Genomic DNA, 16,450 nt, shown 5'->3' with positions numbered 1-16,450 from the left:
GAATAAATAATGTGTTACCATTATCTAAATCCCTTTACATAATTTATATCTTCTCTTACTCCCTGTTGTGAGCAACCACACAATCCCCTATGGTCCACTTCTACTGTTCTTTGCATTTAAATTCTCCCTGTATATCACTCTATTAAATCTTAGTTATGAAAACCTATCCCTAATGTAACTGTAGAGTATATTATTTTGAAGCACATATTTTTTTGTAGTTCAATTTCTCACATGAGAAAACTTCCATTGATATTTGTTGACAAAGTTAGACACTGTAAATCAAAGTTTCCCACTTCAAAGATTAGGGTAGAAGCAAAACACAAACTCCTTAGCCATATGATGCTTTGCATGAATTGTTCTCTCAATAGTATCATATTTCTGGCAAATGTAGTGTAGGAAAAAATGTGATTCATACTACTCTGAGCTCTCTATTATGAAAAAAATAGCTGGATGATTACTCCGAAGCTGTATCCAAACAAAGTAAGTCTTTGTTGTGTCATTTGCCCCCAAAGTTACAAATCTTTCCCCATTTTTGTTGCTGTCTACATGGGATTCAATACCTCTCTCCTCTGCATCTTTCAAAAACAGAGGAAAAGTGCATTACAGAATAATTCTCTAATATATAATAGAAGTATAAATTGACTCAATGTAAAGGGGACTAAAGTGTAGCTTCTGCTTTGATTGTGACAAAAGTGAACTCTAGAAAAAGATTTTGAAATTTATTTAAAGTATCTTAATATCTACACTAATAATAAAATGTATATTCAATCAGTGGAGTCCATTTTTTAAATGTTAAGAGATAATATTTCATATTTGAATGCATAAAAATAGATGCCCCTACATACTCATGTCTACCTATAGCTATGTTATCAATATTTATATGCATTATTATAAAACTCTGATTTCTAGCAATCCTTGGGTTTTCTAGGCTTTTGAGGAATAGATTTTTGTCAATGTTTTTAGCAGCAAGAAATTATTTTTAGAAAACAAATGTGAGTCAGAGGAAGAGCTACTTTATGTCTCACACTATGACAAGTGCCTTATATATAATATCTAAACAGAAATCTCTTGATGTATTAGTATTTATTTCATACTAGAGATAAGAAAACTAAAGCTCAGAGAGTCATGCAGTACCCCCACATCAGAGAGGTGTTGCGTGATTCCAACCCAAATTTTGCAAAAAATAAATTTATACTCTTCTGTTACAACAATTTGCTTTTTCATTTAAAAATTGTATCCTATCTCTACTGAAAACAATCTCCAAAATTATTTTTGGTAGATTTATACAAGTCAATAATTTCCTAATATGTGCAAATAAGAAGAGTATATTTATTACTAATGGGTCTTTGATTGGTTCTTTTGGCATTTTTGAAAATATCTTTCCAGACACACAATAATAGTGGGGGGACTTCAACACCCCACTGACAACATTAGACAGATCACTGCAGCAGAAAACTGAAAAAGAAATTATGGACTTAAAATTGACAACTGACCAACGGGTCCTAATAAACAGCTACAGAATACTCCACCGAATCACCACAGAATATACATTCTTCTCATTTGCACATGGATTGACCACATGCTTTGCTGTAACACAAGTCTTAATAAATTTAAAAAAAATCAAAATAATATCAAGCACTCTCTCAAACCACATTGCAAAGAAGATAGAAATCAATACCAAGAAGATCTCTCAAAACAACACAACTACAGAGAAATTAAAAAACTTGCTTCGGAATAACTCTTGAGTGAACAATAAAATTAAGGCAGAAATAAAAAAAATCTTTGAAATTAATGAAAATAGAAACACAACTTAAAATCTTTGGGATGCTGCTTAAGCAGTGCTAAGAGAAAAGTCTGTAGTGGTAAACAACTGCATCAAGAAGTTAGAAAGACCTCGAGTTAGCAATCCAACATCAGACCTAGAGGAACTAGAAAAAAAAAAAAGAGCAATCCAATTCCAAAGCTAATAGAAGAAAATAACTAGAATGAGAGAACTGAACAAAATTGAGAACCAAAAGTCCTTACAAAAGATTAATGAAAGGAAGAGTTTGTTTTTTTAAAAGAATAAAAAAGATTGACCAATAGCTAGATTAATGAAGGAAAAGAAAAAGAGAAGATCCAAGTGAGTGCAATCAGAAAAGCCAAAGATAACATTACAAATGATCCCTCAGAAGTACAAAAGATCCTCAGAGACTGTTATGAACACCTCTATGCACATTAATTACAAAATCAAGACAAAATGTATGAATTCCTGGGAACACATAACCCTTCAAGATTGAACAAGAAGGAAAGTGAAAACCTGACCAGACCAATAAGTTTGGAAACTGAGTAAGTAAATAATACAAAATGTACCGACCAAAAAGAGCCCTGGACCAGAAGAATGAATAGCCGAAGTCTACCAGACACAAAAAAGCACTGATACCAATCCTACTGAAACTATTCAGTAGGAGGAGGGCCTTCTCTCTAACTGATTCTATGAAGGCACCATCATCCTGATACCAAAATCTCACAGAGACATAACAACAACAACCAAAAAGAAACTTCAGGATAATATCTCTGATGTACACAGATGCAAAAATCCTCAATAAAGTACTAGCAAACTGAATCCAGTAGAACCTCAAAAAGTTAATTCATCATGATCAAGTAAGCTTTATTCTTGAATTCAAGGGTGGTTCAACACATGCAAATCAACAAATGCAATTCACCACATAAATAGAATTAAAAACAAAGATCATATGATCTCTCAATAGATACAGGAAAAGCCTTTGATAAAATCCAATATTCATTCAGGGTAAAACCTCAACAGAATAGGCATCAAAGGAACATACCTTAAAAAATAAGAACCACCTTATGACAGACCCACAGCCAGTATCATACTGAATGGACAAAAGCTGGAAGCATTTCTCTTGAGAACTGGAATAAGAAAAGAATGCCCACTCTCACTACTTCTGTTCAACATAGTACTGGAAGTCCTACCCAGAGCAATCAGGAAAGAGAAAGAAATAAAAGACATCCAAATAGGAGAAGAAGAAGTCAAAGTATCTCTCTTTGCTGGGAATATGATCCTATACATAAAAAAAAACCCCTAATGATGTTGCAAAAAGCTTCATGGAACTGACAAATTCAGTAAAGTTTCAGGATACAAAACCAATGTACAAAAACTAGCAACATTTCTATATACCAATACCATTGTAGTTGATACCAAATTGAAAACACAATTCCATTTATAATAGCTAAAAATTATAAATGGAATATGTAATTTATAAATTTATATTATTTTATAAATTAATTTTCCTAGAATACGTAATACCTAGGAATTTATTTAACCAATGATGTGAAAGATCTCTAAAAGGATAACTACAAAGCACTGCTGAAAGAAATCAGAGATGACACAAATGAACAGAAAAGTATTTCATGCTCATGTACTGGAAGAATCAATATTGCTAAAATGGCCATGCTATCCAAAGCAATTTACAGATTAAAAGATGTCCCTACCAAGATACCAATGTCATATCTCACAGTATTAGAAAAATCTATCCTCAAATTCATTTGGAACCAAAAGAGAGCATGAGTAGCCAAAGAATCCTAAGGAAAAAGGACAAATCCATACGCATCATAATATACTGCAGGGAGACAGTAACCATAACAGCATGGTACTGGTATAAAAACAGACACAAAGAGCAATGGAATGAAACAGACACCCCAGAAATAAACCCATACACTTACAACCATCTTATCTTTGACAAAATAGACCAAAAAAAAGCAACAGGGAAGGGACTCCCTATTCAATAAATGGTCCTGGGATAACTGGCTAGCCACATGCAGAAGAATGAAACTGTACCACTACCTCTTACCGTACACACAAATTAACTCAAGATGGGTTAAAAGATTTCAGTGTAAGACCTTAAATTATAAGAATTCTAAAAGTAAACATGGAAAATACCCTTCTCCACATTGGTTTTAGCAGAGAATTTATGGCTAAGTCCCCGAAAGCAATCGCAACAAAATAATAATTGACAAGAGTACCTAAAGAGCTTCTGTACAGAAAATAAAAAATTACTAACAAAGTGAACAGACAGCCTACCGAATGGGAGAAAATACATGTAAACTATGCAAGCAATAAAAGTCTGATATCCAGAATCTACAAGGATCTCAAATCAATAAGCAAAAATCGAATAATCCAGTTTAAAAATGGGCAAAGCATAAGAACAGACACTTACTGAAAGAAGCCATACAAATGATCAGCAAACATATGAAAAATGTTCCACATCACCACTCTGATTTGTATCAGAGAAATGCAAGTCAAAACTGCTATGAGATATCATCATACACTAGTCCGAATGACTATTATTAAAAAGTCAAAAAACAGTAGATGCTGGCAGGGCTATGGAGAAAAGAGAATGCTTATATCCAGTTGGTAGGAGGGCAAACTTGTTCAGCCACTGTGGAAAGCAGTTTGGAGATTTCTCATAGAACTTAAAACAGACGTACTATTTGACCCAGCAATCCCATTACTGGGTTTGTATCCAAAATAAAATAAATCATTCTACCGAAAAGACACATGCACTTGCAAGTTTGTTGCAACACTATTCACAATAGCAAAGACATGGAATCAATCTAGGTGCCTATAAATGGTGGGTTGGTTAAAGAAACTGTGGTACACATACACCATGGAATACTATGCAGCCTTAAAGAGGGATGAAATCATAGTCTTTGCAACAAAATGAATGAAGCTAGAGGCCATTATCCTAAGTGAATTAATGCAAGAACAGAAAGCAAATACCACATGTTCTCACTTATAGGTAGGAGCTAAATATGGAATACACATAGACATAAAGATGGGAAAAAGAGATACTGGGGACTACTAAAGGAGTAAGGTATGAAAGAAGGCATGGACTGAAAGACAGTCTATTGGGTACTGTGCTCACTACCTGGATGATGTGATCACTTGTACCAAAAACCTCAGCATCAAGCAATATACCCATGTAACACGCCTGCACATGTACTCTTTATAATAAAATTTGAAATTATTGAAAAACTAAAATTAAAAAAGAAGGAAAATATCTAGCATTCCAAAATACAAATGTGCCATGTATATCTAGTATTGGTCTCTTTCCACGAAATTACTAGAAAAGAACCCAGATCCATAATCCTTAAGATGGGGGTTACAAAAGGTGGTAATTTTCACTACTATGAAATCCACCAGATTTTGGTTTTCTTTTGTTATACAGAGTTCTGGCATCTAACTATTAGGAGGCATCCTAAGGAAAACTGTCTTCTGTCAAGTTATTACATTGTTACATTTTTACATAATAATATTATTATTACATTATTACATTTTCTGTTTATACTTTCCCACAGTTGCTAATATTCTATTTGGTTTACTTATTTAGTATTGTCCTGATTTTAATTACGTGCATTATTATTTTTTAAACACGCACTTTTACTTCAACAAGATTTAAACCTTGTTGAAAATTTAATCCTGTTAAATCTTCTCCTAAAATTTTTCTAGAATTCACACACTAAAAAGTTGTATGATAGTTGATAAAGGGAGCTTTGGCTAGGTGTTTTACTGTTGTAACTAGGGAAATAAATTTAAAAGTACATAACAAACATTAAAATAAAGTAAGAATATAGAGTTGATATTAAAATCTGTTTCACAAACATCATAATAAGGACAAAGAAGGCAAACAGTTTTAATTCCTTGCCGCCTAAAATTAATTTTTCACAGAAAGTGAATTCCAACTTAGTATTGGCTGTACCACATAAAAGGAATAGAGTAAGGGAATTATGGTGGACCTTATGCAGGCCATTAAATCCAGCTTTTTTTTTTCTTTTTTCTACCTAAAGAATTTCTTTTTTAAATATTTCTTTATAATGATGGTTGTCCTAACTAGAAAAAATGAAGATAATGATACGTTAGTAGTTGGGACCTGGGTAAGGTCCTCCTTTCTCAACGGATCTACTCATGTCAATATGCACTAAGTGACTTAAGAAAGAATAGGAAGACTACTGGCTGGGTCAATGCTTTAACCTTCTTGAAACACTGGATTCTGAAAAATGGGCCTGTCAAGTTAGAGGGTCCAATAACATCAGACTCATGCAAAACATATATTAATAACAAGTCGGATTGAAGAGCAGAGAGCAAGGGAAGTAGTCGTTTCAAGAACATCCAGACCCTATCCCAAAACAGTCACACTGTGGCATGTGTGGAACGAGGGAAGAAAATGCCTGTTTGTTTGCTTGCAAAGAGCGCACTTGATACATGCTGTAATAGAAGTTTGAGCTCCAAACAATTCAGCTATCATAAAAAGCAATCCATCCTCAGCATCCTCACCCTATTTGTATCCCTTTTGCAAAGTAATTAAAGAAAATAAAAGAGAACAAGTCATTTTGGGTATAACTCCAGGAGACAATCAGACAACATGAACCATGATGGCAAAGGATTTTTAGCACTAAACCAAGAACAGCCACAGTGTGGTTTTTGTGCCGGGGCAGTGAGTGCCTTGGAGTGGCAGTTACCACTGAACCTTCTGTAGAGAAGGATGCTGTAGAGGTCTTAATCCAGTGACTTCAATGTAACTGACAGGAAAAGAAATATAGTAATGTATTCTACCTAGACGATACATGTTGGATACATTTGGGGGCCTTGAATTCCTCACATTTAATTGAGGGGAGGGATTTTGCAAGAGATATAAATTCCTCCAAGAGCAAATGGGAAGACAGGACCTGAAACACCATATGTACTTGCAAAAAAATAAAATCTAGTGTTGTAATGAAAATTTCACAACTTTTTTTCATCTTTAAATCTGCTTTTAGTATTTCAAGATTTTTATCCTTCCTACATGTAAAATCTATTTGTTATAATGCATTGTGCAATTCACAGTTTTCTGGTGCCTTTACTTTTTTAAAAAAGCTGTAAAAATGTATGTTGAGTATGGTGTGTGTCTGCTAGCGGGGGGCGGTTCAATACATACGGGTCTTTCTAGCAGAGTCTTCCACAAAAAGAGAAGAGATGTCTTCATCCACTCCTGCTTCATTCTTTGCGATACAAGTGTATGCTCCAGTATCTTCATAGCGCACATTGCTTATGTGAACCTCACTGCCATTTGCTGAAAAAGAAGGGAAATGAAACTTGTAAACTACAATTTCAGTTTTGGAACAGTGCTTTCTGATTACACAGTCAAACAGTTCTCTTGGCTTGTCCTAATTAAACTGTTTCCCTTCCTACTTCCATACTTTGAAGACATGCCAAATTATTCCAGAAGCATACAAGTGTTCATAAACCGTGCTGTCATCCTATAAGACAGCCCAATACTCTATATCAAATGCATATTTTATGTTTCATATCATTTCCTATATTCTACATTGTATATGAGGTATTTCATATTGATAAGTATAATTTCAGTTATATATTTACTTATAATATTCAGAACCTACATTCCCCTAAGCTTTTTCAGAAATCTAATAATAGCAATATGATTAGCTTACAGGTAAATACATATGAAAGATGTTTTCAAAGAGTAATTAACTGAGCTAAATCATACAGGTATACTATTGCCATTCATCAAGCTTATTATTATTATTACTATTATTTTGAGACAGAGTCTCACTCTGTCGCCCATGCTGGAGTGCAGTGGCGCGATCTCGACTCCCTGAAACCTCTGCCTCCCAGGTTCAAGCAATTCTCCTGCCTCAGCTTCCCGAGTAGCTGGGACTACAGGCCCACACTGCCACCCCTGGCTAATTTTTTGTGTTTTCAGTAGAGATGGGGTTTCACCATGTTTGCCAGGCTGGTCTCGAACTCCTGACCTCAGGTGATCTGCCTGCCTCGGCCTCCCAAAGGGCTGGGATTACAGGCGTGAGCCACCACACCCGGCAGTTGAGTGTTTGTTATAGTCATCTGTTTAAGTTTCTCTTTCTTTTCTTTTTCTTTGTTTTCTTTCTGTGTGTATGTGTGTGTGCATGCCTGTGTGTGTGTGTTTGTGTACATAGTTGTGTCTGTGTGTTCCACGTTGTTCAGTTACAAGAACCACACATACAGTAGAATGGGACATGACTATCTGTGACAGATAGAAGGCAACGTAATCAGTGTGGTTTGGGAAAACAAGGGTAGAAAGCCAATGAGAAAAGTGCTTGATTGCCATCGCTAGGAGCCCAGTAGCTCCCAAGGGATGTGAGATATGGAGAGGCAGTGGATGTGGACGTTTGAGAGAGATAATCATTTGAATAACTTGAACTTCTTTCTTTATTTGCAAATGCTTACTACACACCCTCATTCCTCGCATCATTCATTGAGAATCACTACTCCAAAAAAGGGACTGGCAGCTTTTCATTTTGTTGCAACAGGCCAGGTGTAAATAACTTAGGCTTTGTGGGCCACACAGTTTCTGTGGCAACTACTAACCTCTGCCATAGCAACATTAAAGCAGCCACACAATATGTTTTGAAAAATGAGTGCTACTGTATTCTAAAGACACACCAAAAACAACAAGGAAAAAAAAAAAGCAAAAACAAAAACAAAAACAAAACCCACCTTTATTTCAGAAAACAGACAGCTATCTAGATATGGTGTGTGGGTCTTAGTTTATAGGAACCTGCTCTAAAGATAGGTAGTAAACAATGTATTTACATTTGCTTCACCTTCTTGTTTTATATAAGATACGGCCTCCTCCAAAATCACACCTATTTTTTTTTCCTCAGGATCCACACACTTAACAGCCTAAATTCTCTGGGTTTTGTTTTGAAATATCAAATAAATTTCTTCCTTCTTAAAATGCTGTCTCCCAAAATTTTTACATGTTCTCCTAACCTATATGTCCCGTTGTCTTTCCTTCTCTTCCTATGTGATCTAGCATTCCTAGATGTTGCCACTCTATTGCCAGAACTGCCAATCCCTTTATCTGTTTACCATCCTGACACATCTGCCTTCCTAACTTCTAGAACTAGAGTAAGCTAACCCATCTCTGCATCTGGTGTCCCTGCACCTAGTTCTTTGAGTAAGTTATGAGACTATTGCATAAGCAAGTTTATAATTTTCAGATTCACAGTTTTCAATTTCTAGGACATTCAAAACTACTTGCTATTCATTTCACTCGACCTTTCCAGTTAGATGCCTTTCATATCCACCTCTACTTTTACTTCAAATCTTTATATACTTTGTTTGATGTTTCCCATCATAATAGTAACTCTCAGCAAGTGATCTTGCTCTTTCAATCATGAGGTAAATAGAAGTGATCAGAAAGCAGCCTCAAAACTTTCTGTTCCTAGTTTCACCTTGATTTACTTCTCACAGGAAATTTTTTGTTTCTTTCCAAGGCAAATCTCCCCTTATTTCTTATTGATTTCTATGACTCTTCCTGCAGCCTTCATCCTTCTCATTTCTCCCTACTGATACTTTCTCAGATTGATGAATTATCCAAGAAGAAATATCTCCATCAGTTCTAAGCCTCCCCACCAGGAGCTGGCCAAAAAAGATTTTTGTATTTCTTGTCTCCTTTTCATTTCTAAACACATTGAAAACTGATTGTTACTGATACTGTTTTGCTAAATGTCACAAGAACATGCTCATCACTTGAAGTAAACACTTATCAATGTCTTTTATTGAACTTTCTATGCATTTGCCATTGTCGAACTCTTTAATTTTAACTTTCTCTTCTTCCATACTATCACCTAGTTTCCTGTCTTTTGATGAATTTTAGTCTCTTTCTATTATTTTCTTCACTTGTCTGTTAATTAAATATTTGTGCTTTCTTAGGATTTTACTCTCTCTAATTCACATATTATCCCAGCCATTGCCATAGATATTAAATTAGTGTCTGGACTTGGACTTCACATACAAACACTAAAGAAGCATCTGATGAATAAGTAGATAATTAAATAGTTATTAAGCCACATGGAGTTTTATACCCCATGTGCTTAGAATTATCTCTTCTCTCCTTTTATTTTTTGTCATATTCTCGTAAAACTTTAGCTATTTTTCCCTGTTGTATAAACTGACAGTAATTTCTTTGCAGTCTGGAGTGTAACAACTTCAAAAATGCGTTGTCATGTATATTCCTGAGAGAAAAATTTGACATACTTTTATAATATGGTTTATTGCTATTAAATGGACAAGAGACAAAGTCAGAAGCTATTTAGATTTTTATTCATTTCATTTCTGTTAATCAGATAAGTCTTCTCCTCTTACATTATAGACCTCTCGAGGTAATCACTAGATATGTGTGCAAATGTGTCTGACCTATGTATGCACATTAGTGATTTCTAGGATTAAAGTTTTTAAAGTTTAAGGACAGTTTCACAGACATGTCTCTATTGACTTGCAAGAATAAGTAAAAGTTTTAAAAAGTTTTATTTAAAAATGTATAATTATATATCTCCATTATTAAAGTGGAATAATAATAGAAATCTATGTAATAAAGTGACAAAATATGTTCATGTTTAATAGTATAAATTAAAGAAAATTAAAGTTATAAAATAAGAACTATAATGCCCACGAAGAAGATAATCCAGTAAAATGAGTGTTGTCTGTTACTCCAACAATGAAAAAAAATTTGTGCTTTTTTTTAACGCTAATATAATTCATATATTATATACAACTGCTTTTGGACTATTTAAATAATTTGATCTTACAAATCTTGCCTGCTTTTATTTATTTTCCACATATTTGGGATTATTATTATCTAATATACAGTAATTTATTCATGTCTACACATTAGAATATTAGAATATGTACAATATTTTGTATATTAGAATGTAATACAAAACTTTAAAAAATGTAAATGGAAAACATTTAGTAACTTTTTGATATTTTTCTCCCTTCATTTAGAAAATATGCTAAAAATTTCATTAAAAATTCTGTATTGAAATCCTCTATAATACACATTCAAGGTTTTACTTAAACATTTAAAAATTAACTTCAGAAATGAATTTCAGTGAAAAGATCTAATTATTCTGTTCAGCATAACTGCTATAATTCACAGGACAAGTATTTTAAAGATACATAATTTAATATTCTACTTATCACCAAAATAATGACACAATTAATCATTATGACAAGACTATTATTAAAAACATTAAAATGTTAAAAGAGTCTTTCCCATATAATTTCTTAGACATAAGCATTTTTTTCATGTTTGTGACATTCTGTTGCCAGTAAAACTCATTTTTCTTTTATTTTCCAAATAACGTTATACATTTTAGTATAAATTTTCAACATGGTCATTTAAGAGAAAAAAAATGTAAATAAAAGGCACCTTGAAGCGTGAGTTGTTTGGACAGCTTTGGTGTAATATCAATTCCATTCTTCAACCAACCAAGCTGAGGCTTTGGTATACCCTCTGCATGGCACCTAAGACTGGCAGTTACCCCAGGCTCTCTAGCCTGACTCTCTGGATACACCCGGATGACTGGAGGAACTAAAGGAAAAAATGTAAGAGAAAGTGATTCATATTTTCTATTTAATTTTCCAAAAGAAACAAAAATTGCAAAAGATAAATAATATATTATATATTTTAATGATGCTATACATTTCTACAGATTGTAGTTTCCAAATAGTATTATCCAATGAAATGTACCAGTGTTAACTGGATAACAACTATTCTGGGATTTTGCTAGGGAAAATATAAGGTGTGCCTGGAAAACCTTGTTTCAGAAATTAAAGAAGTCCTCAAAGAATGATGAGGCATACCAAAAGGATACAAAAACCAGTTAAAAGAGACTCCAATTTGCTAAATATGGGACAATTTGAGCACTGAAATAATTAGTAATTACAAGGGAGTATGAGGAATTAAATAAAACTATGAATTCAGTTATATAAATAAATGAATGAGTATAAAATGGAAGGAAAATAAACTCTTTTTATTATAGCCTGTTAGGAAATTAATAATTCCATTTACAATAGTATTAAAAAATAAAGTATTTAGGAATAAAGTTCACCAAAGAGATGCAAAACTTTCATACTAAATACTATGAAACTTTGTTGAAAGAATTTAAAGAAAACTGAAATAAATTCAAAGACACCTTGTATTCCTGGATTGAAAGAACTGATTGGTAACATGGTACAAATTGGCAAAGGCTTTTGGTAAAGTGATCATACTCCTAAGTTGACAAAGACAAATAAAGGAAAAACGAAGGTACGGGGTAATTCTTATCAAAGTTCTAACTGCATTTTTTTTCAAGAAATTAAATAAGTTATCCTCAGATAAATGTGAAATTACAGGAGACCTCCAAGTGGTGAAAAAAATCTTGAAAAAGTACAAAGCTGTGGGGCTCAAACCTGCTGATTTCAAAACATACAATGAAGCTACAGTAATCAAAGCAGTGCAATCCTAACACAAAGATGGAATAGACTTGAGAGTGTAGAAATAAACATACATTGATGGTCAATTTCTTTTTCAATCATTCTGGGACAATTGGAAAACCACATGTAAGAAAATAGACCTGAACTCCTACCTCATACCATAAAAAAAAATTGAATTCAAAATAAATCAAATACTTAAATATAGGAGCTAAAACAGTAAACTTTCAGAAGAAAACATTGAATAAATGTTTCTGATCTAGGAGTGGACAATGGTTTCTTCTAGACATGACCTGAAAGCACAAGCAACAACAAAAATAAAATAAATATATTAGATTTTGTAGTGCATCAAAGGACACTATTTTAAAAAAGTATAAATACAACTCACAAAATAGGAAAAGATATTTGAAAAGTGACGGTATCCAGAATATATAAAGAAATGTTACAAATCAGAACTAAAAAGCCAACAACTCAATTAAAATTTGGGACAAAAAAATTGAATAGTCGTTTCTCCACTGAAGACATATAAATGGCTAATAAACACATGAAAAGATTCAAAAATTAAAAAAAAAAATAAAAAAGAGGGAAATGCAAATCCAAACCACTACATGTTACCACTTCACACCCTCTGGAATGGCTATTTAAACCAATAAACAAAAATCAGAAAATAACATGTTGTTGGTTGAGTATGTGGAGAAACTAAAACTCTTTCACATTGCTGGAGGGAATATAAAATGATGCAGCCACGCCATAAAAATGCATTCTACTGCATTTTTAAATACTAATGCATTCTACAGCATGAATATTGGAGGTATTATGCTAAGTGAGTGGAATTTGACACAAATGTTTACATATTATATTGATTCATTTATAAAACTTTCAGAATGGGCAAATCCATGGAGACAGAAAGCAGATTGGTTGTTGCTAGGGACTGAGGAAAGGGAGGAATGGGAAATCACTGCTTAATGGATATGAGGTTTATTTGGGGGTGACAAAAATGTTCTAGGCTTAGAAAGTGGTGATGGTTACACAACACTGTAAATATATTATAAGTTACTATATGGTTCATTTAGGCACAGTTAAATGGCATGTGGATTTTATCTGAATAAAAAAGGAAAGGCAAAGAAGGCCAATGAAACACTCTAGACTAAAAGAAATGAGTTATAAGAAATAAATAAAATATGCAAATCAATATTGGCTCCTGGACTCAGAAAAATAAGTTATAAAGTGTATTACTAAGAGAATTGACAAAATTTAAATATGGTCCCTGTATTGGCCAGGTGCAGTGGCTCACGCCTATAATCCCAGTACTTTGGGAGGCCGAGGCAGGTGGATCACCTGAGATCAGGAGTTCAAGACCAGCCTGGGCAACATGGTGAAACCCCGTCTCTACTAAAAATACAAAAAATTTAGCTGGTTATGGTGGCATATGCCTATAATCCCAGCTACTTGGGAGGCTGAGGCAGGAGAATCGCTTGAGCCCGGGAGGTGGAGGTTGCAGTGAGCCAAGATTGTGCCATTGCACTCCCGCCTCAAAACAAAACAAAAAATATATATATATACACACAAACACATATATGTTTTTTATATATATATATAGTCCCTGTATTATATATTGAGACACTACTAATGTTACATTTGCTGATTTGATAATTGCATTTTGATTAGGTAAAATAATTTTCTTTATAGAAGTCACTCACTGAATTAACTAGTGATGAATACAATCTCAAACTTTTTTGCAATCTTTTATATATATATATAAAATCATTGATATTAAAATGAGATGTCTTAAATACAGCATTAGGCATAATTATAGAAACACTCAACAATTAAAAGTGAGGTGTGGATTAATTGATAACTTTCTAGTAATGTTGAAAAAAATGATAATTATTGATTCTGATTATCTTCCTGACTAGGACTTAAAATCCTGGAAAAGTTTATGGAAAGCGTTTTCAGAAACCATAAGTAACTTAGGGATAAAATGAGGAATGGCAGAATGAGTACAGAAGAAACTTTAAGGCTCATGGAAGTGAGCTACAGCTGTTTCTCCCTCAAGAGTAGTTTCCAAAGCAGGTGAAGATTCTGAAGTCAGAGTTGATTACTAATCAAGGGTATTTTATTTCTGTCTTTTTCTCCCATATATATACACATATGCATGTGTGTGCACATGTAATTTAAAAAATAATAAGACATCTTGAGAGGTTTTGTATTTTTTTTCTTTTAGCCATTAATTAATTCAGTGTGTGTTTCTTTAAGATCTGGCCCTGTTGCTACATTGAATCAAATGTAGTGATTTATCTCTTCTACCTTACCAGACCCCAAAACTTCTGGGAAGCCAGGATTATGTATTTATTTATGGTTTACAAATACATGCCAATATCAGGGAATCAGCTGATTCTGGTATGCAGTCTCAAGTAAAGTAAATGGGCTTAGTATTGTGGTCCCACAATAATTGTGGCTGGAAATCCTGGCATAGTAACAGTTTCTCTGTACTAGGTCACTAGTTGCATTGTATTTAATTGGCCACAAAATGTCCAAAGATTCATTGCAAGATCTCTGGTACCTCCCAGTGCCTGACAGTCATAGATGGAATACCGCTCTTAAAGAACCTATTATCTTTATAATTAAAATAATTTTGAAAATGGTTTATGAAATCAAGTTTGCTGAATGCAACAAAATATCTCAAGGCTTGCCTCAAGAAAATACAAACTTAACCAGTAAAAATAAAAACAACAGTCAAGTTTTTAAAAGCCACCAAATTCTAGTAACTGGAGTTATTACTCATCTATGCTTCCTGTGTTTAAAGAGTTGATAGCTAAACATAAAAAGTTAGGAAGTTATACAACATAATATTGTAATTAAAATAAATCAACTAGAAATGCTATAATATTTTTAAATGACAAAAACAGAAATTATAAACTGAATGTTTGTATTTAACTCCAGACTAGATACAGCTGAAGAAGAAAGGCGCTAATAGAAAGTTAAGTCAGAAAAAAATCATATCCACAATAAAGTACAGAGGTACAAAACACAGAAAATACAGATGAGAGAGTAAGTGAATACAGAATAGATTAAGAATACCTTACTGAAGTAAAAGAAGAGAGCAGTATTTGAAGAGGTAACCACTGTGATATTCTCAGTTCTGTGTAAGACATCAAACCAGTGATTCCAAAAACCTAAAGATGTTGGACTTTCTTAAAAAAGGCCGTATATAGACATTACAGCAAAACTATAGAATACCAAAGAAAAAAAGACAAATCATAAAAAGCAACCCCAAGAAACAAAATGGCATACCAAGAAAGTGAGACTGATAGCTAAATTCTTACAGAAATGGTAAAAACTAAAGAGAACAAATTATAGACAGCTTTATGCCAACACATAACTTTAAATAAAATGAACAGATTTCTGGAAACGCAAGCATCTAGCAGAACCTACACAAAAAGTAGTACAAAATCTAAAAAGTCTTATAGCATTTAAATACATTTAATTTATTTAAAAACTTTTAATCAAAGAAAACTTTAGAACTTTCCCAAAATAAAGTAAAAGTAACACCAATCTTATACAAACTCTTTTAGAGAATAAAACGGGGCTAGAGGCATCTCTTTGGTAGTGTTAAAATATCTCTATCAGTTGTTGACACTCCTCTCTTCAAAAGGTAGAGGCTAATTGTTCTCACGTTACACATGGGACCTATGGGCTGGATTTAATGATGTACTGTTAATGAACAGAGCTGTGGCAAAGTAATTGTGCATAATATCCAGGATTAGGTCATAAAAGGTATTGCAATATTTTCATTGCTCTCTTGCTCTTGTGGAATTCAACTGCTATGTCATAAGATACTGAATCAGTCTTATGGGGATGCTTGTATACCAAGGGGCAGAGAGAGGCCCCATGACAACAGCCAGCAAAAAACTAAGGCCTCCTGCCAATAGCCATGTAAGTGAGTAATCTTAGAAGTAGATATGCCAGCCCCAATCAAGCTTTCAGATGACTACAGCTCTGACCGACATATTGATTGAAATCTCAGAAAAGACCTTGTGCCAGGATCACCTAGCTAAACTGTTCTCAAATTATTTGGTTATTTAAATAAATTTTTTAATTATTTAAATCATTTCCCTGTTTATTACTGCACATCTCGATTTTCCTGTTATC

General features: G+C 33.5%; 1 protein-coding gene across 5 annotated transcripts in view; it reads right to left on the bottom strand.

Annotated features, from left to right (window-relative positions):
* The window catches only part of FSTL5 (follistatin like 5), an 811,548-nt gene that overhangs the window by 143,103 nt on the left and 651,995 nt on the right, over positions 1–16,450 (bottom strand). For all 5 annotated transcript variants that reach the window (XM_050791292.1, XM_050791294.1, XM_050791296.1 and 2 more), the window contains 2 exons: positions 11,256–11,417; positions 6,978–7,112 (listed from right to left, as the gene is read on the bottom strand). In XM_050791292.1, coding sequence (XP_050647249.1) covers positions 6,978–7,112; positions 11,256–11,417 — 297 coding nt within the window. The remainder of the gene's footprint in view (positions 1–6,977; positions 7,113–11,255; positions 11,418–16,450) is intronic.

This window comes from Macaca thibetana, chromosome 5, assembly GCF_024542745.1.
Source record: "Macaca thibetana thibetana isolate TM-01 chromosome 5, ASM2454274v1, whole genome shotgun sequence".
Lineage (NCBI taxonomy): Eukaryota > Metazoa > Chordata > Mammalia > Primates > Cercopithecidae > Macaca > Macaca thibetana.
This window is presented reverse-complemented; position numbering and strand designations above follow the sequence as displayed.